General features: G+C 40.7%; 6 protein-coding genes across 6 annotated transcripts; 3 read left to right on the top strand and 3 right to left on the bottom strand.

Moving 5' to 3' along the window:
• The first annotated feature begins 539 nt into the window (after positions 1–539).
• LOC141832290 (putative ADP,ATP carrier protein At5g56450) lies at positions 540–3,687 on the top strand. The gene is made up of 2 exons (XM_074719780.1): positions 540–888; positions 2,994–3,687. Exons 1-2 carry the CDS (start codon positions 556–558, stop codon positions 3,606–3,608), a joined length of 948 nt encoding a protein of 315 aa, XP_074575881.1. The 5' UTR covers positions 540–555; the 3' UTR covers positions 3,609–3,687.
• Positions 3,688–7,829: 4,142 nt separating this feature from the next.
• Positions 7,830–9,505, bottom strand: LOC141831851 (glycylpeptide N-tetradecanoyltransferase 1-like). The gene has a single exon (XM_074719258.1). It carries the CDS (start codon positions 9,391–9,393, stop codon positions 8,044–8,046), a length of 1,350 nt encoding a protein of 449 aa, XP_074575359.1. The 5' UTR covers positions 9,394–9,505; the 3' UTR covers positions 7,830–8,043.
• A 2,509-nt stretch (positions 9,506–12,014) lies between these two features.
• On the top strand, positions 12,015–13,901 carry LOC141831867 (GDSL esterase/lipase At1g28650-like). Its single transcript, XM_074719281.1, has 4 exons — positions 12,015–12,366; positions 12,432–12,802; positions 12,881–13,145; positions 13,209–13,901. Exons 1-4 carry the CDS (start codon positions 12,123–12,125, stop codon positions 13,475–13,477), a joined length of 1,149 nt encoding a protein of 382 aa, XP_074575382.1. The 5' UTR covers positions 12,015–12,122; the 3' UTR covers positions 13,478–13,901.
• A 451-nt stretch (positions 13,902–14,352) lies between these two features.
• LOC141832492 (UBP1-associated protein 2C-like) lies at positions 14,353–15,342 on the bottom strand. The gene has a single exon (XM_074719995.1). The coding sequence runs from the start codon at positions 15,340–15,342 to the stop codon at positions 14,353–14,355; it is 990 nt and encodes a 329-aa protein (XP_074576096.1).
• Positions 15,343–16,361: 1,019 nt separating this feature from the next.
• LOC141831421 (uncharacterized) lies at positions 16,362–17,416 on the bottom strand. The gene is made up of 3 exons (XM_074718776.1): positions 17,031–17,416; positions 16,718–16,951; positions 16,362–16,652 (listed from the first exon to the last, which is right to left on the bottom strand). The coding sequence occupies exons 1-3, from the start codon at positions 17,385–17,387 to the stop codon at positions 16,362–16,364; spliced, it is 882 nt and encodes a 293-aa protein (XP_074574877.1). The 5' UTR covers positions 17,388–17,416.
• A 5,127-nt stretch (positions 17,417–22,543) lies between these two features.
• Positions 22,544–23,953, top strand: LOC141832127 (putative WRKY transcription factor 53). The gene is made up of 3 exons (XM_074719612.1): positions 22,544–22,871; positions 22,951–23,085; positions 23,163–23,953. Exons 1-3 carry the CDS (start codon positions 22,573–22,575, stop codon positions 23,629–23,631), a joined length of 903 nt encoding a protein of 300 aa, XP_074575713.1. The 5' UTR covers positions 22,544–22,572; the 3' UTR covers positions 23,632–23,953.
• The last annotated feature ends 1,191 nt before the right edge of the window (positions 23,954–25,144 follow it).

Here is a 25,144-nt window from a genome sequence, read left to right as displayed (position 1 = left end):
TCAAATTGTTTTAAACTAATCGAACTAATCAAATTTTTAAATAAAAATCGAACAAATCACCGATAAAATATCGATTAATTTAATCTTCGATCCAATTAACTGAAATAATTAAAAATTTTAAATATTATGAAAAATTTATCAATTAATTAGAGATTTATAAATTTACTGACCTAAAATTTTATAAATTATTAATTTTTATTTTAATTAATTTGATTTATTTAATTTAATCGAATAAAAAATTTTAAAATCGAAATCAAATTAAATTAACTGAATTAATTAAATTTTTAAAAAAATAATTAAAATTTTAAAATGACTGAATTGAATTTTTAAATTCGATTAATTTTATCTACTCACCCCTGGGTTCCATGGATCACGTGAGTTGCACGTGTTTCTATTCTGTGTATATAGACTCAACTGGAAACTGGAAGAGGGAGGAAGGGCAGTCGTCTGGGAGAGAGAACGAAGGAAAACCTCCGCCGGCTGACGTGATCGGAGCGCAGGGGAGGGAGGGAGGGAGGGAGGGAGAGAGAGAATGGGGAGAAGTGGTGTCTATTGATGGAATCGACGAGTAGTGCCCTTGCTAGTGTCGGCGGCGGCGGCGGAGGGCTGTCGAAGGGGCGGATATGGGAGTTCCAGAGGGACATGATCGCCGGGGCGGTGATGGGAGGCGCGGTTCACACCGTGGTTGCGCCGATCGAGCGGGCCAAGCTGCTGCTCCAGACGCAGGAGAGCAACGCTGCGCTCCTTGGCCGTGGCCGCCGCTTCCGGGGCATGATCGATTGCATCGCCCGCACCGTTCGCGAGGAGGGAATGCTCTCGCTGTGGCGTGGAAATGGCACCGGCGTCATCCGATACTACCCCTCTGTCGCTCTCAACTTCTCCCTCAAGGTATTCGCGTCTAAACCTTGTGTCCTTCTTCTTCTTCGAATCGTCCATTTCCGGGATCTTGAAAATTAACTCTTTCTTCCTTGATTGAAATATTTCTTTGCTTTCCGTTGTTCTTTCTTTTGCTCGACACGTGATTGGAGAATCGAATCGATGCTAATAGTATGCTTAGATTGATTTTGTCACTTCTAAGCGATCTCGGTGAAAGGAATGAAAGAGTCTAGTTCTTTCTGTCATATTCTGTTGGGGGAATTGATACTGTTTGTTGGCCATCACCAATGCCGATGCTTGATTCAGGATGTAAGGAATGTACGACTTTGATGCTTGTTCACATAATTCTAGTGAATTGATGCCCTTGAACCACTTGCTTGAGGGCTGAGTCTTTCTGTTTGAAAAACTAAGATGAGTTCTGGATTGCTAGTGAATTCAGAAATTCTGATTTAAAGGCATATGGAAGGATTCGATAAATCAATTGGGGCATTAGGGAATAACTTGTTGCTATTGAAATAGGTTAACTGGTGGGGTTAAGGGAAAAACAAATGGAACATTGAAGGAAAGGTATTTAAACTTTTAGCAAACTGTTAGCCGTATTCCAGATTAGTATGACCAGGAATTGCTAGTTACCTGTAGAACACATATGATATGAGCATCTATTGTTCTTCAGGCTCACAGGAAGAATTCATGCTACCTTGTTATATTGTTCTTTGGAAAATAATGTGGATGGTATGGCTAGAACAGCTTTACTTGATGTTTGTTAAATCTTTAATTTAAGGATCAGGGCATAATATCCTCTGAATTATTGAATATTACAAATTAGTTTCTTCACAAAATCCATTTGATATTGCAATTTCTTCTTTGGTACATCCACCTATACTTTGTTGTTTGTTGGATGACCAATTGCTACCTTACATATGCAGCTATGCCTACCAGAGTTACAACTTACTTTTTGAGAACAATATTATTTGTTATCATGGAAGAATTCATGCTATCTTGTATACCATCCTTAGAAAATAATCATTCCTGAAAACAATATGAATTGTATAGCTGGAACAACTTCACTTATTGTTTGTTAAATGTTTAATGTAAGCATTAGGGCATCATATCCTCTGGATAATGTAAATTAGTTTCTAAACAAAATCCATTTGTTACTGTATTCTGATTCTTCTTTTGTCATATCCGCCTTTGCATTGCTTGCTGGATGACCCATTGCTACCTCAAAAAGCACAACTTAATATTTGAGGAAAATTGTTTTTGTGAAATGGTAGTTAAGGCATGAGGTTTTCCCCTTGACTAAGGCTTGTCAATGGGAAGATATAACTTCACTCTTTTAATTGATTATAGGGCTGCTGAAGTATAGATCATTGAAAATGTTATGACATATTGGAGAAGCGGCTTAGAAGAACTAATTGTTGGAATCTGCTTTTTATTATTTTTTCTATTCACATGAACTAGTTGTGAGGTTTGGATTGGTTTCCTATACAAGCCAATGATAAACAAAATTATGAATCTAGTTTGTTCCAAAAGCAATTTGATATCCAGGATGCTAATCTATACTTGTGATAAATGTTTGGCTTTATGAACTCTAACCAGCAGAATCCTTTATTTTGTCACTCCCACTGGATGTACTTCTCACAGCCATTGTCACTCGCCGTACCAAAGTTAGATTGGTCAGCATTTCATCATTCCTTTAAATAAGTGACTAATGTTATCACTTATAACCTTGTAACCCTTCGGGCATCTGAAGTTATCCATACGGTTTCTGTATGTACATTGTCTCAGAATCACCAAGTATTTGAGAAGCACTGCTTTCGCGGTTGACTCACTGACCTCTCTGCCAAAATGATATGAGAGTTGATCTAGCAAGAAAGTTTCTTGTTGCTAAATACCCAGCACCTAGTTTGTGTACGAAAACACAAGTAGCCCTGTCAATTCTCTGCTTTCTGATCTCTTTTGAATTCTATTCCACATTGTTAAACTGTGACCACATCTTTCCGCGTGCGCTCGATTGTTTTTGTTATCTCCATTTTGTACTGTATTCATTAGTTACCTTGTTCCTCGCCGATTGTTACATGAATGAGCTGAAGATTTTCTCTGCATTATTCTCACAGGATCTGTATAGGACCATATTGAGCAGAGGAAAAACCGAGCAGTGGTCTGTTGCAGCTGCCAACTTCATGGCAGGGGCTGCAGCAGGTTGCACAACTTTAGTGATCATCTACCCACTGGACATAGCCCATACCCGCCTCGCAGCAGACATTGGGCTGGCTGAAGCACGCCAATTCAGAGGTATCAGCCATTTCCTACAAACTGTATACAAGAAAGACGGCATTCAAGGCATCTACCGAGGCCTACCTGCATCGATCCATGGAATGATCGTTCATCGCGGCCTGTATTTTGGCGGATTCGATACGGTTAAAGATCTTGTTCTTTCAGACGACTCGTCCTTGTGGAAGCGTTGGATAGCTGCTCAAGTCGTCACGACACTAGCCAGCTTTACATCATATCCACTAGATACTGTTCGAAGACGGATGATGATGCAATCCGGGCTAGAGAAACCCATGTATAGTAGCACTTTGGATTGTTGGAGGAAGATTTATAAGCTCGAGGGTCTAACATCATTCTATCGCGGTGCGGTATCGAACATGTTTAGGAGTACAGGGGCAGCTGCTATATTGGTTATGTACGATGAGGTAAAGAAGTTCATGAGATGGGGTGGTTTTTGACAAGCTAGGAAAACATTTTACGAAATTTTTTTACAGGCTAAACCCTAAACATCAAAATGAGAATTCATCTTCTTATTTACAGTGTTTTTTTTTTTTTGCTTGAAATCCATTTCCTGTTTCTCCCTTTGCACATTCTTCTGTCAAGCTATACATTTAAAGAATTTTACGCTTTATTATCTATCTATCTTGTTCAGATTAGTTTTGCTGTATTTTATGCAACTTATATCATTCTCTGCCTTAGGGTTTGCCTTGTGTTAGGTTCTTAGTCCTCGAGAAGCATCAAATTCTTTAAACTTGTTCTGTATTTCATCCTTCCCTTCACTTGATGCACACAAATTAATAACACATGCACACCTCGGCGTAAGATGGAATCTGCCACTTCAACGTTCTACACGATTAGCTCCATAATCATTTATGAGAAGGTAAATCGAAAAGTTACAGTTGACCACTACGGAAGACACATGTATACCAAACTTAAACTCTTGGCTGAGTACATCAAAACATCTAATTGAATCTGATTATTTGGGGCATAATTACACTAACAAATGACTCTTTGTTGGTTAACTGATGTCCCCGGGGCCATGGTGCCGCGGTAAGACATCCAGGTTGTCGCCCAGGTATCCGCGGTTCGATTCCCAGCTACGGCGTATTTACAGGAATTTTCTCCAAATGGAAATCACAATCAAAGAATGCTGGGCATCTGGGTTGGCCGTTGCGTGCGCTTCCCGATTTATCCGGATGATCGGTGGAAAATTTCAATGGGACCGGACTGGTCACCTCTAGGGATTGAGTCAATACGACTAACTGGGATTATCATTTTTGTTGATTAATTGATAAAGGTTAGTCGTTCGAATAGAAAGTTTTTATTCATTAAGAAATTAAGTTTAATTGGCTTCCAATTGCACATGAGTGGTCCAACTTTCATTGAGTTTAGAGTTTAAAATTTAAGATTTTAATCTCGATAAATTATGACTTGGGAGACTATCCCACAGTTAAGGCTTCACAACTATCAAACACTAAGTAAACTCACAAAGAGGCGTCGATTATAAAGTAATGTGCGTCATCAGTTGTAAGGGTAAATAATGATATGGTCGTTAACAATAAGAGCATCAGATGGAACGAGGCACGACCGTTGTAGAGGTGCGTCCACACCTCTTCTGCAAAAGGTGGAATCCGCCACCTTAGCGGCCCCACACGATCGATCTCACGATCATTTGTGAAGAGGTAAATCGAAAAATTACAATTGATCACGACGCAAGAGGATATTGCTTGATGCGTTCACACCTCGAGTATTATATAAGGTAGAAGTGCCAACTAAGAAAAGGAAGGCACAAGTGATTCAATTTTATTATTTTTTTTTTCATTTTATCATTCTCTTTTTCATTTCGTTTTCTTTTAAGATTGATTTGAATGTTTGATGGATTATACCAAGGTAGACCCGACTAATTTGAAATCGATAATTCAATGATTCAATTCGTTGATTTGATAATTCTTGACAGATGATTCTTAACTTTAACTATTCAAAATGATTACAATTCATGATTTGAAATCGTCCATTCATGATTCACCACGATTCAAAATTATTATTATTTTAAAACATTTAACAATTACAAATTTATAAAATAATATATAAAAAAAGTTTGTCCTTATTTAAATTGCATATGTATTTCTTATGATTTTAAATAGACCCTTGAATCATAAGTTCATAACCGACCCAACAACCCGAGTCAACGAGTAACTGAACTGGGTCCAATTAGGACTTGGCTCATGGGTAGAACTAAGCCAAGCTGCGCCTTGGCTCTGTTCTAATCTCCCATTGAATTTTTTTCCATAAAACTGACTAGCTAGGACCTTATCCGCCACAAGTCGATTCGCCAAGATCCTACCCGCCAAAAATTGACCTAACGAAAACCGACTCAACAGAATATGACAAGCCAAAGTTCAACCCCTAAAGACGATAACTCGATAGAATTCAACCCATCCCTTAATCTTACATCGACCCGTCTCTCGATCTCAGACCGGATCAATTAGTTTTCATCGGATAGTTTTGCAGAAATCATGTGATTCTATCCTATCACCAACCTTTTCCAACTACTCAGATTGTGAGCCACCTCCATAGTTTGATCAAACCCTAGTTTGCAAGGCTGCTTGCTATGGCAATCATCACCATCTTCGCCATTGAGATGTGTTTGCCCAAACAATTTGAAATCTATGTATTGCCCAAACAATTTGAGAGGTGTTATCATAGCTACACCAAGATAGTTTGAAATCTGAGCCTTCATACTTTCTTCTAAAAAAAAATAAAAATAAAATCCACCACTCTATCGGCTCCACACGATCGACCCCACGACCATTTATCAAGAGGTAAATCTAAGTCTTCATACTTTCATTTCATGAGATCTTGAACAAATGTTAATTTTGAAATAACCGAATCAAATTTCTGAATTAAAGAAATTTGTCTAACACCACTGTGCACATCATCTATCTTTCTGCATCAAAAACAAATGAACTCTTCATAGTTCAGACATAAAATCAAATGTTACAAGTGTTCAATCTTTCAAATTTTACAATTGAGCTATATTCTCTATTATATCAACATCCATATGACACTTTTAATACTACTAGTGAAATTTAATACAACTATTCTAATTCTGAATTAGAAATGCAATTAGATAGGAGTATTATGTAGAAGGATCCATATGACCGACCCTATCCCCTATCGTATGCTAGTTTTACATATAAATTGTTGGATAACCAAAATGACATGGTGAAAGAGTGTGGATCGTTGATAACTAATGCAATTCATTTAAAAAAAAAAATAAGATCAAGAATATGAATCAATCCATGTGATCTGATATCGACTAACGATCCAATCAACGGTATTGACTAAGAGAAACTATTAGAGTGAGGTTAACTCACCACCCTCTGACAATTGATCTATTCCATCACTCCCTACAATCTCAACTCTAAGCCAACCCACTTCTATTCCACTTATGAAAACTTGTCTATAACCCAGTTGAACTCACCTCACTTCAGCCGAGCACCCGATAGTTCTACCCTGCTGAACCTATTCCACAATCCAACTCGGCATTACCTTCCCTGAGTTAGATGAAAAATCTAACAGACTTGTGTATGCTACAATTTCATCCATAACAAGTACATGGAACCACCCAAGGGCAGCTAACTCTTACAGAAAGAAGAAAATAATAAGACTTTAAAGAACAAAATACATGTATTTTGCTCCTTATCCATGTGAGGCAGTTGTTAAAGCTTGTATTGCAATACCATTAACGAAACAAATCAATACAAATTTTGACAAATAACATGAATATAATATCTTTGCACCAACAAAAAAATCAAAAATGAAATTGAAAGAAACTTGGTCCATTATTTGGAATACTAGTGTGAGATTCGCTTGAGAAAAAATTATGACTACTATTTGGTAGCATCATGGAAGAAATACTACAAATGAAATAAAATACATGGAAATATGTGCCCATAGATAAAATACAACTATATGTCATCAACAAAGATAAAACTTGCCTTCCTAAACTTTGCCAGCTTTACTGAACTTCATCTGAACTAATCAATCCAATTTCTATTATCTCTAGACTTTCTGAGATCTTATCGACATACTTCCAAAAGAGTGCTTGCATCCACAAAAACCAAATCCAACAAGTGGACTTCTTGATGAGAACAGTAATTTCTTTTCAGTTTCAGAGATAGATAAAATTCTACCAGTGATTTTCAAAAAGGGTGGGTTCATGTTCTGGACAGATTAGATATGTCAAGTCCATAAAATTGGCTATTCCTGTGTGGTTTTAGAACACAGATTTTACAATTGGCAACATAAACATTATAATGACAATAAACCATGATATCAAGAATTCATGCTTCAACATCGATATAAGACTCGCATGTTAAGGATTTAGTAGTAGTTGGTGCCTCTTGGCAGCATATGAAGGAAAACAAGAACTAAACTTATGCAGCTTTAGTAGCTACCGAAAGGTAGCAATTCATTGACATACCTAAAACACATACAAAATCTATTACCAGTCATTTGGCAATTATTTATACCTTAATTCACTGCTCTAACAACTTAAGAGAACAATGTTTCACCAGATAAATGTTGTATAGGCTCTAGCAAGTAGTTGCAATTTGCAACAAGTGCCTTGGACAGTTTTTATCCATGAATAACAGCATATGACAGACACACGAGACAAAAAAATACTATCAGGTTCAGATCACAGTACTGATTCTCAATGTAAACATTGACAATAACCAGATTCATTCTATAGTCTCAACGCAAGATCACCTGATCAGAATTACAACAACTAGCAAATAATCAGGCAATGGAACAAAGGGAACCTAAATAAAAAATGGGCAAAAATGAAATGACAATTACCTGCCAGAGTTCCAACATGTGTATAGCAAACTACAGAAGAACAAGCCCAAGTTCTGAAGCTGTCAAAGCATTTCTAAGTCTATAGTTGTATAGATAGTAATGAAGTTGCCCATCACCAGGCCCAAACTTAAGCTCCTTCAGAAAGGTCTCATTGTGCATGACATCAAGAGCATTGAATACATCATAATCCTTTTGCTTTGCCACAATCAGTGCATCATTCATCAGCTGGAGAAGTGAGGTTTTTGTAGCCACATTGTAGTAAGAGTAGGCAGCCTTCAACACTGAGTAATTTTGGTTATTTAGAATTGAAGAAGGAAGGGTATAAAAGCTACAGAAATCTGTAACTTCATGAGTCTCGGGGCTCTCAACCACATAACTGTCAACTACATTCTCAACAGGAAGAAGCCAATGCTCCACATCATTGTCATCGAAATCAGGTGCAACAACAAATTGGCTCAAGTATCCTTTTAGCAGCCGGGTGACTGCTGGAACATCACGAAGCTCCATCTTCCTGAATCCAGGAGTCACAGTTGCCTCAGGAAGCTTGTAAAGCCTGATCGTTCTGCTCATGGTCATACGAGCTCCGAGTCTAGAGAAGCCGACATCGATCAGCTTCTTGGGATTCAGCGAGCGATGCCAGTAGCGGCAGGTCGTGATGGGAGTTGGCAGGACTACCCCAGCTGTATAGGCAGCCTGCCAGATGTTCTCCAGATGGACCCGCCTAGTGACCTCTTTAATCATCACCGGCGCAAGACGCTTCGACCGCAGCTTCTTGTGGACGCACAGGAAGTTGACCTCAGCCATCCGGACAACCTCACCCCGCACGCGGATCCTGGCAGGCACGCCGGTGATGAAAGCGACGAGCTTCTTGGAGGCCTTCACCCGGACGCCGATGTGCCAGAACTTGAAGTAACCAGGCGGGCGGAGTGCCCAATGGAGGAACTCCTTTGAGTAATTGAAACGGAACATGTTCTCGTCATCCTCAACGTAGTTGTTGCTCAGGAGAGTGTAGACCTCGGTGCAGGTGTAGTCGTCGTCCATGTCGCAGGTGGTCCATTCATACAGCGCGGGGAGGTTGTAAGGCTCCTGCTTGACGGCGGAAACCGGCGTCGGTTGCTCGATGGGGCCCTCCGGGAGGCTGGTGTCGCCGGCGTCGTGGAATTGCCCCACCGGTTGCGTCTCCCAGAAGCGGTGCTGCTTGTTGCCGACGGCCAGCGCCTGCTGGATCCTGCGGACGAACGACTCATTATCGATCTCCGCCCCGACCAGAGCAGAAGATGACGAACCCGGGCTCCCTTGAGAGGCATCAGGAACAGCCTTCGGATCCGAGTTAAGGATTTGTTCCTCGTCAGGGGAGGAGTTGTTGTCGCCCACCACCATCACGAAGCTTAGGAGGAGCACGAAAGAGATCGATCAGTGAACGGAGAATCGAGGATCTCCTCTGTGGATCAGCAGATCTCCATGGCCGAGGCGGATCGAAGAGGCCGGTCAATTAGGGTTTGCCGAAGGAAATGGAAATCGGAGCGGTTTAAATAGCAGTGATTATAACGGTTGGAGCGGATAGTAACATATGGGCCGTCATCGTAGTCGTGGGCTCAAACAAATTCGATTACCATGGGGCAATATAGAAATCCGGAAAAATTTTAAGCATCTAGAATAATAAATAATAATATTTTATAATTAAATAATTTAAATTTTTAAAAAAATTTAGAGGTTAAATTATAATATTAAATATAAAAAATTAAAATTAAAATTATTATTCATTTATTTATTTGTTAACATATGATTAAATCATTTAAGATTTACGAGTTGAGTAATAATATTAAATATAAAAAAATTTAAAATAAAAAATATATATATATATTTATTATTTTAAGATTCTTCTTAATATTTTGATTTTGATGTCGCATACAGTCGTGTGTGTATTAATTTTAAGGCGCGTAAGATATCACTCCTCTATATATATAATTGATATTCTAGACGTTTTCTTTTGTGTTCACAATAGAACATTCCGGACGTCTGAAACTATTCCGAACACGTGGAATAGTGTATAGTGCCATTTTAAATTATTTTTTATATTCTTATTTATATATTTTTTATTTATAATTAAGTAATTTAAGATTTTTCTTTAAAGTTTAATGGTTAGATTGTAATATTATATATATAAAAACTTAAAATAAAAAAATTTAATTGGTCATGAAGTATGCCAATAAGAAATGTGGCAACACACACCTCGAGTAATTAAATTTTTTTTTAATTTAAAAAAATTAAAAATAATAGCGAGCCTAAAACTCCACGTTCACCTCTTTGTCCGTTACTGCCGACTAATCCTAAAACTCCACGCTCGTCTCTCTGTTGTGTCACTGTCATCGAGATTAGGCTCTCTCGGGGCGGCGACGAGTGGAAGAGGCGACGAGGGATCAAGATCGGGCGATTAGGGTTAGGAGTGTGGTTTATGAATTTCTTTTATCACGGGATATGCCACGTTGGACAAAAATTCTCAGTCGCGTACGATTGCACAAATTTAATCGTGCAGAATATCAATGCTCTCTCTCTCTATATATATAATTGATATCTTGTGCACTTTTTTTTTTTGTATCTGTGATAGAATATTCTAAACATCCGAAATTGTTCCAGACAACTAAAATAATATAAAGTGTCATTTTAATTATTTTTTATTTATGTTTTCTTACTTACGATTAAACAATTTAAAATCCTTTTAGGATTTATGAATTAAATTACAGTATTAAACATAAAAAATTTAAAACAAAAAAATTTATAGAATGTGCTAATAAGAAATACAGAATAACAATCTGCACGTCTAACTAAATTTGTTTACTTAAAACTATAACTTAACCTCTAAATATTAAAAAGAAAATCTTAAGTAGCTTAACCGTAAGTAAATAAAATAATAAAAAAATAAAAATAGCATTATATATTATTCAAGTGCCTAGAATAGTTTGGGAAGTCCGAAATATTCTATGGCAGACGGTGTATATATATTATAGTAAATATTTCATGAATGCACATGTGTTACTAAAATAATTTCTTTAAAAATAAAGAATTGTTTATTTCTAACCAGTGGCTAATTATACGGTCAATGGCTCCCAAGTGGGTGGGTTTTTTAATATCGAAGGAAGATACGATGAAGATTTAGAGGATTTTTTTTATAATAATAATGCTTGAAAATTTGTCACTTGCAAATAGAAAAATATTTCTCATGGATCTCGTTTGGTTTTTTTTATGAAATTGTTTTTTTAATTGACACCGAATATTCAATCCTTCAGATCCGATAAATACTCCCAGCGGATGGCTCAACAATTTAATATTTTTAGATGAATCAATCATTGAGATAAATTTATCTGATAATAATACGAATTGAGATGTCTTGGTAGATTTCTGAATTGACCGCTGTATGCGCTTCTCGATTTACTTCGGTGGTCGGTAGAAAATTTCCGTGGGACCGAACCGACCACCCGATTGAGTCCATGAGACTGACTGAGATTTATCATTTTGTTGAAATGTCTTATCCCAAGTGGTAAGCATGGAGATACCTGTTGCTTGAGGTTTCGAATTCGAATCCTCTTAACAACATAAATTTGTTGACTGAGGTGCTGTGCGATTCAAATCTTAGCTCGACTAAGGTGCTGTTTCGACAGTACGCTCTTATCAACCTAATAGTACCGTGCCTCCAAAAAATCCCTTAAGGGGTTTTCTGATATGAGGCCGTTTCAACGGTGGAGTCAGTCGGTAGGACATCCGAGTTGTGATCCAGAGACCTGCGATTCGATCCCTAGCTACAACGTATTTGCAAGAATTTTCTTCCAAATGGAGAACGCATTAAAGGATGCTGGACATCTAGATTGGCCGCAAGAATTTTCTTCCAAATGGAGAAGGCATTAAAGAATTTACTCTAGTGGTCGGTAGAAACCAGACCGACCACTTCAGGGATGGAGTCCATGAGACTGACTGGGAATTATCAATTTTTTTTTTTTTTTGAATAAAGGATGGTGTTGCCGAACCTCACTCGACAAGCTAACTGTGCTTTTGTTGAATAAATCCAGTCTTGTTTGGTGTGGGCTTCGATTGATACCGACGACGGCCATTTCATGGCGATCGCCTCCTCCGTCTTCCTCTGCCTCTTCTTTGCGCTCGCCTACCTCCACGCTCAGCTCGCCGGCGGCTGCTACACCTCCATTTTCAGCTTCGGCGATTCCCTCGCCGACACCGGCAACCTCCTCCTCGTCACCGGAAGCGACGGCACCAGCGTCGGCCGCCTTCCTTACGGAGAAACCTTTTTCCACCGCCCCACCGGCCGCTTTTCCGACGGTCGACTGATGATCGACTTCATCGGTACAAACCACCCTCCCTCCCACCGATAATTACTTCCCTGAATTAAATTCGTATATATACTGCAGCGCAAGCGATGGGGCTGCCGTTCGTGAGGCCGTACCTGGCCGGAGGAGTAGGGGGCGGCGGCTTCAGGCACGGCGTCAACTTCGCCGTCGGCGGCGCCACAGCGCTCGACGCCCACTACTTCGAGTCGATGGGGATGGAGATTAAGGGGGCCAACTATTCCCTGAGCGTGCAGCTCGAGTGGTTCAGGCGCCTCCTGCCTTCTCTTTGCTCCTCTGCTTCAGGCTGCGCCGCCTTGATGAGCGACGCCCTGTTCTTGGTGGGGGAGATCGGGGGGAACGACTACAATGGCCCCTTCTTCGCCGGAAGAAGCCTTTCCGAGATCACGGCCATGGTCCCCGACGTCGTACGCGCCATCACCTCCGCCGTCGACGTGAGCTTAACGCGCACTTGTTCGCCACCATCAATTATGAAATCCATCTAAAAGATTTCATTCGATTTTGATGGGCAGGAATTGATCGGGATGGGGGCGAGGACGATGGTCGTGCCGGGGAACTTCCCGATCGGCTGCTCCGCCGCGTACCTGAGCCTGTTCCAGAACGAGAAGCGAGAGAGAACGGGATGCATAAAGTGGTTGAACGACTTCGCCGAGTACCACAACCGCCTGCTGGAGGAGGAGCTGAGGCAGCGCCGCCGCCGGCACCCGGGTCTGACCATCAGCTACGCCGACTACTACCAGGCAGCCATGGAGATCTACGCTGCTCCTCAGGACCACGGTGAGATCGCAGAAACCGTCCGATTATTTCCACGGTGAGATTGCATGAATTAACCGAGCGCAGGATTCGGGGAGTCTCCGTTGGCGGCGTGCTGCGGATCCGGCGGCGGCGACTACAACCTGAATTCGACGGCGCAGTGCGGAGAAGAAGGGAGCAACGTGTGCAGCGACCCGTCGAGGCAGATATCGTGGGACGGGTTGCACCTGACGGAGGCAGCGTACAGGGTGACCGCCGGCGGCCTGCTCGGCCGCCACATCACACCTTCCATTGCACGAGACTGTCCCGAATTAAACTGGACAGTTCCCGGCGACGGATACGTCTCTTCTTCTTGACAGAGACGATTTCAACCACCTGCAGAATCGGATGAACAGCAAGACTATGATTCTCCACGTTTTTGTGTTTGCTTGCTAAATTTCCAGACACATTGGCAGAAACAATATAAGATTTCAACACAAATTTCCAAGTTTAACTATGAACGAGCTATGAATCACATGAGAATCATAGTTACCATGAACAAACGAACTAGCACAGGGATTACTTGAGTATCGAAGCAGTGATTGTTGATGCCACAGCAACACTCTCTCAACAGTTGAAAGTTCCTGAACAACAATAAGAGATTAAAAATAAGCACAGTTTGATGCCTAAAGCAAAATGGAAGATGAGTTTGATGCAAAAGATTTATTGATAATCATCATTTCCAACCTTGTTGTTTTTGATATCGCCACTGAGTTGGCTCGATCTTGGTTGTCATTAACTGTGTCATTAGGCAACAAGATCCTTCTTTTCTATTATTGTGCTTGAGTTTACTCTTAATGGGTTGTACTAACAGATATTCACATGCAAGAACAAATAAAAACCTAGAAAAGATCATTGCAAAACAAAGATGATGTGCAGAATCAATAAGTTTCATGCAGGGAAGTAGAAAATAACTAAGAAGAATCCGGTGCAAAAGTAGGGGAATTTAGTTTTTATATCAAAATCTTTGTCCTTAATTCTCCTCAAATAAGTTAATTTGTCTTCGTTCTCCACTTTTCATCATGCTTCTTGAAGCTATAAACAATCTTGAACTTTGCTAGAAACTATTTCCTCTAAAGCAATTGAATCAAGCAATCTTTTGCTACAGTATCAAGCAATCTACTAGGCATAGAACAGGGCAACGATATGGATACTAAGAATCAAAGGAATTGAATTCAGAAAACACTTTACCTTAGTTATTTGGTGGTTTGTTCTGATCCATCTCTCCACCAGGAATCTGTCCAGGATTGGAATCGGCTGGAGGGTAATACATCACAGTGTAAGGAGCCCCTCTGAGTTGTGTGATCAATGGATAACCTCCGAGCCCATCCAAGCCAGGAACAAAACCTTGTTCGTAAGCTACAACGCCACCTTGAGCAGGTGGAAATGGAAAACTAGGGTTGGGATGGTGGGTCGTCGGTCCGGCAGCAGGAGCTGATCCACTACCACCGACAAGGAGGTGGTCCGGCTGACGCAGAGGGACGCCACCCGAAGGAGAGGTGCTACTGTAGACTGAACAGCACAGCAGCTTATGGCCATCGACGTTCTTGATAGGTGCCACGAGCGAGCTCTGCAACCCATCCACATTCTTGAAGATAAAGATGGCGAACCCTCTGAACTTTCCCGTCAGCGGATCAATCCCTAAAGGGCCCTCCTCGATCTCTCCGAAAGCGGAGAAAAAGGCGAGGAGACGATCCCATCGCATGTCAGCGGGAACATTGCCAACAAATACCATGCGGCTCGAACAAGAGGATGCAAGTCCTCTGCCATCGGAGAAACGACGAGAGAAAGTCATCCGCCCGTGGATCTTCTTGGAAGGCTCCTTGAGGGCCAGAACGGCGCCGTCGACGTGTCGGAAGATGACGGATCCATTGCACGTTTTTTTTCCCAGTATCGTCTCATCGACATATGCCTCCGCGACCTCGCCGTAGAGGGAGAACAGGGAGAAGAGGTCGTCGGCGTTGGTCTTCGTCGAGAGGCAGGTAATGAAGATCTCCCGCATGCTCCGGTCGCTGTCGGCGATGGCGCGGACATCAGAGATGATACCGTGGTCGCCGCGGCAGAAGGCGGTGGCGATCAGGCCACGGAGCTGGTTGATGTGGAAGGAGTCGATGATCAGGCGAACGTCGACGGGGCTGAGATATACCTCCGGCATGAAGGTGGAGTGATCCACTTTGGCCATGGATTCCCCGAATGAATTTGGGGGAACGCCGGAACCCTAACCCTAAACACCAAAAGAGATCGACAGTCGAGTGAGAGGTAGAGCAAGTGGGCGGTTCCTCCGGTATGCATGAAACCAAATAAAGGGCGGGTAATTTATAGACGAATGAAGATTCTTGTGGACCCGAGTTCTTCGATTGTGGGCCACGGGCCAACTTGGGTCCTTAGGAAAAATGGGCCCACTAAAAAAAGGAAACAAAACTCAAAAAAGAAAAAAATAAATAAATATTTAAATTATTATCTCAATTTTTTGATATTATGCGTGACCCGTGCTGCGCGACCCTGTGAGCGACATAGCCGACCCATCGTCATTGCTACCCCCCTCGCCGCGCCGTCCGACCACCGCCAGCCGTCGACCCGGACACGATCGACACGTCGCTCATCGACGCTTCGGCCGATGTCAGATTCCGACCGAATTGTGATTGGAATCTGATGCAATTTGGCCGGAACGCGGCCGGCAGTGGCACGCACCGTTTCTGACTAAATCACGGTCAAAATTTGACTAAATCGCGGCGGAGACCGGCCGAGGAAGGACCGGCGTGCGACGGCGGTCCTTCCTCGGCTGGTCTCCGGTCACAGTTTGGTCGGAATCCGACCGCGATTGGGCCGGAAACGGCGCGTGCCACTGCCGGCCGCGTTCTGGCCAAATTGCGTCGGATTCCGATCGGAATCCGACGTCGGCTGATGCGCCGGTCGCCGGCGCGCGTCGATCGCTCCCGAGCCGACGACCGACGGTAGCCGAACGATGCGGCGAGGGCGATCGGCAGTAGCCGGACGACACGGTGAAGGCGGCCGATAGGGGCGAGGGCGGAATATTGTACATTCTCACATTTGGACGGTCAAATTTGACGCGTGATCGTGTTATGAACAATGGATCACGTGGTGCTCACGGATGCTCGCGGACGCGGTTGTGCAGAATATCAAATCTGTCATAAAACTTATTTGTGCAAGAAAACACATCGGCCATGTTCTAAATTAGTTTCACGCTCTAGAACTGGAAGGCGGCGCAGCCATCATCGCCGTCGCCGTCGCGGCTGCGGTGCTGGTTCTCCGCAAGGCGGGGGCAGCGTCGCCGCCGACCGGACGGCTCTCTAGGAAGGGAATCCGGCCTTCTCTGCCCCTGAAGAGCCTCTCCTGCGCCCCTCCTCGAAGCTTCTCCAGCCGCAGTCCCTCCTCCCTCTGCTGCATCCGGTACACCTTCGCTACGTTCACCAGCCCGCCCGCCAGGAACAGAAGGCTCGCCGACGTGCACAGCCAGCACCAAATCCTTCCCTGATTAACTCCAACTAATTAATTAATAAACAATCGATTAATGCTAGCTGAAAGGACGAGAATACCAGTGCGAGGATTTGGCGGCCATCCTTCGAACCATAGCTCGCGGCTTGGCTCTTGAAGACGCCGGCGACGAAGAAGAGGAGGCTGCCCATCAGGAACGGCACGCTGACGCCGGCTTGCAGGATCTGAGTGTCGCCGTCGGCACGCTCGTAGATTTGGCACGCGTTGTGGATCGACCCCACCAGCCAAAGCAGAGGCCCGGCGATCAGCATGCTCCCCGCCGCTCCTTGCTCCTCCTGAACGCCGCCTCAGAATATTTGATCCGTACGTTTTCATGAATCAGTTTAGGAAATCGATCGTCGGTGATTTGCTTGCCTGGATCAGAAGGAACAGGATCCCGAGAAAGGTGACGGCGGAGGCGGCTGTGAGGAGCAGAGGCACGGCGAGCTCGACGAGGCCTAGCTGGAGGTCGTGGCGGATGAGGCCGAGGCGGAAGTCGACGCCGGCTAGGTGGGCGACCAGGTCGTGCGCGTTGATCAGCGCCAGGACGGCCAGCGCCACGAGGACGACCGCCAGGCCAGCCTCTCGGCCGCCGAGGAGCTGCGCGGAGAAGCCGGCGGCGAGCAGGGCGGCGGAGAAGACGTGGAGGCCGGCGTTGGTGTACTCCCACCGGTTGCGGAGGGAGCGGGGGCCGTACGTCCTGGCCTCGCGGGCCGTGGCGAGCTTCACCATGGCGTGCGGCGGAGAGGAGCGCGGGGCAGCGGTGGGTGGCGGTGGCGTGATGGGCGAGGCGGCGGCGGCAGGCGGGCGGAAGATAAAACGTGGCCAGAGGTGACGCGTGGCGACGTGCATGGTGCCTTGGTGAAACGTCACTTGTCGTTACTGAGCAGAAGTCAAAATGGTCCCTTCCAATTTTGACCAGAGTGATAAAACATTAAACCTAGACTTAAAATAACAGAATAATAAAAATATTCCAATTTCCATTTTGATTTTTTTTTATTAAAAAATATCATAAACTACACTTGACTGAACCACGTATTTAACTTTTTATAAAAATACATACTCAAATACATATTTATTTCTGGTTATACCACTCTTGTAATGGAGATGGAGATGCCTTGTCAAGCTGTCGAGTTACTGAGTGAGCACTCATGATCTCCCCTTACTCTCACGATCTCTTCCTAACTCAACTTCTTCTATTACTTTGTCCCTTTTTTTTCATCAAAATACCATAGTGACTTAAGTATCGGAGTGATTTTGCCGAAGTAACTCCCGATGAACCTTTTAATGTTTATTACTCCTCATACGATTCAGCTCCGCTATGAGAAGACCAGTGAGAAGAAGATTTCAACGTTATCGCTCTTGGTTGCCAAGTAGATTTCTGCCACCACCTCACCGCGATGAGATTTTCGCACCATAATAATTGCCAAATCAACTTTTAAATTTATTGTACTTTTTAGGTGAACGTTAATTAACTACTAGATTTTTTATCTACTTTATCACGTACATGTGACTATGAGTCAATTCATCTAACTCATCAATTGATTGTAATAATTTAATACCTTAATCCATGTTACACTTAAGAGGATGAAAGAAGTGTCATGAATTTAGTTTTGGAGCATAACATAATTACTTCAAAACTCGTTGGCACTTCACGATTAACTATTACACTCTTAGGATTCTTCTAGATGCAATATGTCCTTAAATTTGGATTCCAAAGCATATATCGAGAGTTATAAGTTCTTTTTCCCGTGGGACATCCATGTTACACTTAACAGAGTTGCAGAAGAGGATAATGAGTTTGAATCTCGACGAAGCATAATATCCTCTTCTATCGTGATCAACTGCAGCTTCTCGATTTACTATTACACTCTTAGATGGTTGTGAGACCAACCATGTGGGGCCGTTGGGGTGACGGATTCCATCTTTTACAGAATAGAGTTATAGGTTTTTGAAATTAGCATAGTCTTAAGATAATTTGGCATAAACTTATTTTAAAAATCTAAGATTATACTCACTCACCAATACCATTAAAGAGTTCCAACAACTTTCCTGCTTTAAACTATGTCAAGAGTTTGAAATTCTAATCACTGTAAGTCCATTAGTGGATTTTAGTCAAAATTCTTTATGCATTTTAGAAATACTCCAAACCAAGTTCATTGTGCTTTTCGCATCATTTGAGTGTAACCATATCCTAAGACATGAATTTCACAACCTAAATAAAGAATCGTGCGTTTCTAAAATTGACACGACCTTAAGATGTTTTGTCATGAACTCATTAGAAGATCTAGGCGTGTCGTACTCACTCACCAACATCATCAAAGGATTCTTAGGATTCCCCTGGTTCAAACCATATCAAATTTTTGAACACCATAACTTCATTAATGAGATTTTGGCCAAAACTCGCTAATGACCTTAGACAACTTTAAACACTTTAAACCAAGTTTGTTGCACTTCTTGTATCTTCCTGTATATAATCATCCTCTCAAACTTAGATTCTATGACCTAGATTGAGAACTTTGAGTTTTTGAAATCTTTATAACTTTGAAATAATTGAACACAAGCTTATTAGAATGTGACATGCTTACCAATATCACCAAAGGGTTTTTAGGGCGCTCCTAGTTCATACATATCAAGTTTTCTTGTGAAGGAACTTTAGGTATACAAATTTGGATATCTTTTTTTTTAATTGGTATCAGGTGGTGACCGGCCCGACCTCATGAAAATTTTCCATTAACCACTAAGGTTAAAAAAGTGAATTAAGATGACGATCCAACCTAACAATCAACATTCTCAGGTCCGCTAGTATTATGAAAAATTAGCTATATAGTATCCTTCATTGATCAAGGGATATTTCTAATATAAAATCTAGCGTGCAAATAATATTTTATCATTAAAAAATGCATTTAATTTTTAAAAATCTAATAAATGAATAATAAAGGAGTTTGAAATGGTAAAAAAAAAATGAATGGTGTGATGGTAACGGGTCGGGTACAACCAGGCAGAGAACGGGTCATGCGTGAAAATTAAGTTGAGCAAGAAATTAATTATCATTTATTTGATTTTTTTATTATAATATTCCAAATAATTATAATTGATGAAACTAATGTTTGCTTATATACTACGAAATTCATTGTGTTTAAATGTAATAATTTTAAAGAAAAATAAAATATTGGATTTCTATTTTTAGCCTTACAAACTACAAACATAAAAACCTTAAAATACTTGATTTACAAGATTAAGTCGTAAATATATTCTATTTAATATATTAAATACAATATAATTCTAAAAATACATTTAAATTTATAATATTTTAAAAAATTATTTCTCTATTTTTTTGATAAATTTCGAAAAAAAATTATAATATTGTTTTTTCATATATTTACTAATTTTATATTTTATAGAATATAAATATAAAATTTTCATATATTTTAAATTTCTAATATTCAAAGTCAATAGTCAACATTATATACAATATAAAGACATACTATTTTTTTATTTGATGATAAATTTAAATTACAAAACGCGTTTTTCGTTTTCATTTATTTAATATTTTTTTTAAAAAAATCGTATTGAGATGTGACTAAGCATGCAAATGGATCGACAAATTAATTAATTAATATATTTTTATATGAAAGAATGCATGTGGGTTAATTATATATTAAATTATATATAATTAAGAAAAATTAAAAAATAATTTATAAAATAGATTATAAAGAAAGTGAATAAAAATTATCAAAGATTTTTAAAAAGTAATTATAAAATATATATTTTTAATTTCTAAAATGTCCATTGAATTTATTTGGTTCATTTCAACGTAAACGATTCCTCGTCCAATAATTTATGATCGTTTTTCTTTATTTTTTAATATTTTATTGGATTTTCTTCAATCCTTTTCCTATTTATTTTTTGAATTGACTTTTCTAACGCGTCTTATCTCCAACGACATTGTTTTCTTTTTTTTTAAACATTATTTATGATTAAATAATCTCGTCCTAAACCATCTTTTACTGTTAACTTATTCATTAACTAGGATTACACGTTAATGAATGATTAATTATAGGCATGTACGACCATATAAGTGTCATTTTCATTGTTGAGACAAAAAATTTCTTTTAAAATTCTCAATTATTTAATATTTTATCTTCCTTAAAAGGTAGTGACGTTTATCCCCTCAACACGCCATTTTGCTTGCGTCAAATAAATAAATAAATGATGCATTATCTCATACTTTGGGTGCTAACTTTTTCATTTTTAGACTACTTATTTTTAATTTTCTCATTTGATCCTAAATTTGTATGTGAATCATTTACTAATAAAACATAAATAAATTTAATATTTTTTATTTAAATACTTATACAATTTTATAATTTTAAATTATTTATAAAATAGATATATAGATGTAGTAGATAAAATTTTAATTTAAATTATAAAGATAATAATATGGCAAAAATCAAAAGAGTGCCTCAACCCTTGTAAAATGACATAAATACAATTCATTATGCTCTTCGCTTCTAATCCATGTATTAAATTAAGGACTTCTTGTAGCAATTACTATACAATTATAGCAACTATAATTTTATAATTGTTACAACTAAGTTATTAATTTGTCATACAATTATAATAGCTACGGTTTCATAACTATTATAACTGAGCTGCTACACAGTTATAGTAGTAATGAAATAGTAACTATTACACAGTTGTAACAATTACGATTTCATATATAGCTGCTACAACATGAATATCGGGTAAATAAGTTGAATGCATGTTGTCATAACTGTTATAATATATGTATGGTTTAGGGGATGTGGATAGATCGTCACAGACAGATAAGTTTGGAGAGATCATAACTTTTGACTCGGGTTAATCATGAGACATAATATATTAAATCAAAGTTCGTTCAGAGATCTACTACTGATTATGAGACAAAATCCATAATTGCCCAATTTTAAATCCAAAAATATCGTTTAAAATCTTTTCGAAGATTCCGAATAATTTTAATCCTTTTTTTAAAGATTTATTTTTATGTGATAGTATCTACAAAAATGCAGCAACTACAACTATGTAATATCTACGAAATAATAGTTGTTATATCTATATGACAGCTTAATTGTAGCATTTATTATAATATATCGGATCAATTCAGAATTTATATGAAAAATATAGACAATATAATAAGTACTAGAATATTAAAAAGAGATAGAGTGTCTTTTAGATAAAAAAAATTTAAAGTGAGATGTCCCATTATCAATTGAGTTCAATACAAAATTAAACTCAGCTAAGCTCAATAAATTTCTTAAATATTATGAAGGATCTTTATGCAGAACTAAATGCGAATCAAATAGAAGGAGGCACATATGCCCTCAGAGTATAATTAAGTTGATTACGACGGAATAGAATTGTTGAAGTGGATAAGAGTCGAATCTTAACGAAGACACAATAATGTCCTCTTTCATCATGATAAATTATAATTTCTTGATTTACTTTCTCAACGTATGGGGAGCTCTATGCGGACTCTCTTAGTATAAGTTCCATTTCTTTCTTTTCGCATAAATTTAACATAAAGGTCCTATAAATTTGATTGAATCTCTATTATCGATAGATTCTTCGTCCCTATCGTTCATTTTCACTGTGCCTCCACTTTCCACAGTTCGTCGTTCTCTTTAAACGCGCAAACCGAGCGTCAAGTTTCCCGGTCAATTCCCAACCACCGATGAGCGTATTTCTCGATCTAAATAATTGATTTTCTTCTCCGATTATTAAATTCAGGCAAGAACAGGTCAAGATCCCATCCATCGTCGCTCTTCTCTGCAGATTTCTCCACCAATGAGCGCTCGCAACGCGCTAATCTTCCCGCTCTATAAGACCTCCTTCCGCTTGGATTCTCCAGCAGCACTCTCCTCTCCTCGCCTGAAGAATGCCTGCGGCGATGGCGAAAGGCGGCGCCGGAGTCGAGCAGCGGAGCAGCAGCGCTCTAATGGCGGAGCTGGCCCGGGCGCTGGACCTCGCGCAGCAACTGGAGGTCCATCTCTGCTCGCCGCCCGATCAGTCCTGCAGGAGCTCGGTGGCCGAGATCCTCTCCGCCATTCAAAAATCGATCTTGATGGCTCAATCGAGCGCCCCCGGGTCGCCGGCGTCCGCCGCCGCCAGTCCCAGGAGCGAGAGCTCCAGCCTGGAGTTCCGCGACCAGGACCGCAAGGAGATGATGAAGAAAAGGTGCGAGCTTTGCTTTAATTTCTTCTGACCGATCTGCGAACGCCGACGAACTGACTGGCCTTGGATCTGATCTTCGCAGGAAGACGCTCCATAAGTGGACGACGCAGGTGAGGCTCACCGCCACCGCCGCCGGAGGAGTCGAAGGCCCTGTCGACGACGGCCATAGCTGGAGAAAGTACGGCCAGAAAGACATCCTCGGCTCCAAGTACCCAAGGTCAGCCATCGACTCCATCGCCGGGAGAAAACAGAGTGTTCATCTCCTTCACCGTGATTGATCTGATCCTCTTGCAGAGCCTACTACAGATGCACCTACCAGAACACGCAGGGTTGCCCGGCGGCGAAGCAGGTGCAGCGGACGGACGACGACGCGCTGCTGTTCGACGTCACTTACCTGGGCACGCACTCGTGCCGGCAAAAGCCGCCGAAAGGATCAGCTTCGACGCCGGCGCGAAAAGAGCCGAAGCAGAGCCCGAACCTGCTGCTGCTGAGGTTCCAATCGGAGCTGAGGGTTAAAACCGAATCCCTGGACGCAGAAGAAGCTCCGGCGGAGATCTCCTCCTTAATTGGCGCCTGTTCGCCGGACTTCCTGGCGTCGCCGAATCCGGTAAGTTGCCTCGACGCCTCGGACTCCGATCTCACGCACATCATCGGCAGAGCCAATTCGGCGATCAATTCGTCGATCGTCGGCATGGATTTCCTGCTCGACGAGCTGGAGCTGGAGCAGAGCTTACAGTTCGATGCCTCAGTCTTCTTCTCGTGAACAGAGAACCGTGCGCTGTTCTTGAATCTGCTGCTAAAGATTTGCAGAAAAGTGTTGGATTCTTTGTCGAATCGATCTCTGTTAGATCACGATCACGATCACGATCACGATCGACGTGGAGGTTGACGATGAAATCATGATCAACAAGACGGACAAATGTGGAAATCTCTGACGAAATCTTTAGGCATTCAATAAAGGTGGAGAAAAGCATCCCGATTAGCCATGCAAAAGTTTTTCTTTTATAGATTTTGTATAAATATAAAATTTTAGATGTTGATAAAAAAAGAATAATAAGATGATTTTGAATCCTAAATTGAATCAATGGTTGTCTATCTTTAAAATTAATCGGATGCAAAATATATATATATATATATATATATATATATCTGTATAATACAGAGGTAAATAAGAATCTAGGCAAGTCTTTAATTTGGTCAACATGATCAACATAGACTTCTTAGGATGTGTCAATTGTCGAACCGACTTGATCAATCGAGTTGTCGACCTCTTCCGCATGAAGATCGACTGACTAGTCTTTTTCATGAAGGCCAATTCGCTAGTCTTCCTGATAAAGATCGACTAACTAGTCTTCCTTATGAAGGACAATTTATCAGTCTTCCCGATGAAGATTAACTCCTCAATCTTCCTTATGATGATTGACTCCTCAGTCAGCCTAGCCCTGTCGAATTGGCACTCTTGCCTAGCTGGCTCAGCTCCATCGACTCGATGTCTTTCGACTTTGCATATTAAACCCTTCAACTCAATCACCTTAGCTTGCTCAATAGTAGCATGAGTAACATATGGACTGACATAACATGTGGGATGACATAGCATGTGGAATAATAACATATGGTAACGTAACATGTAATTGATACAGTATAGTCTTTTACAGTGCGAGACAACGATGATTGGACCGGACCTTCTACAACGATGGGATACTTTTTCTATCGTGGATTTGATATCCTACTCCTATTATACTATATAAAAGGAGTCTGTTTTTGTGAGCTAAGGTACGCTCATACACACAGTTGCATTTATATATATTCATCTATTGTTCTTTTTCTTAGCCTCCTCCTCCAATTGGTGATTTAACTTGAGCGTCGGAATGGTTGAGCTAGGACACCCCTAACTTCCATTCTAACTTTCTTTCTCTCTTAAACTTCATATACTCTCGAGTTGGTCTAGTTATTCCTGGGTTTTCAGCGACTCCGTCACCGTAGAAGTCAGCTATACAGTGGCTCATCTCGTTGTTGGAATTAAATTAAAGTCCCATATTAGAAATACATGGAAAAGGTCATGGGTTTATAAGATGAAAGATATCTCCATTAGTATGAGGCCTTTTAGATTGAGTCTAAAAATAAAACCATGAGAACTTAGATTCAAAGTGGATAATATCATATTATTGTGGAGATATTTTAATTTCATCAGTGCTTTTGGATGTATTAATTACTATAGAATTTAGGGTCATTCAAACTTAATCAAAATTATTTTTAGTTAAAATTATTTTTTTACA

The sequence above is a fragment of the Curcuma longa genome, chromosome 7, assembly GCF_044706935.1.
Source record: "Curcuma longa cultivar G26 ecotype Majalengka, Jawa Barat chromosome 7, ITB_CL_G26_1.1, whole genome shotgun sequence".
NCBI lineage: Eukaryota > Viridiplantae > Streptophyta > Magnoliopsida > Zingiberales > Zingiberaceae > Curcuma > Curcuma longa.
Note: the sequence above shows the minus strand (reverse complement) of the source record. Positions and strands in the feature narration are given on the sequence as shown.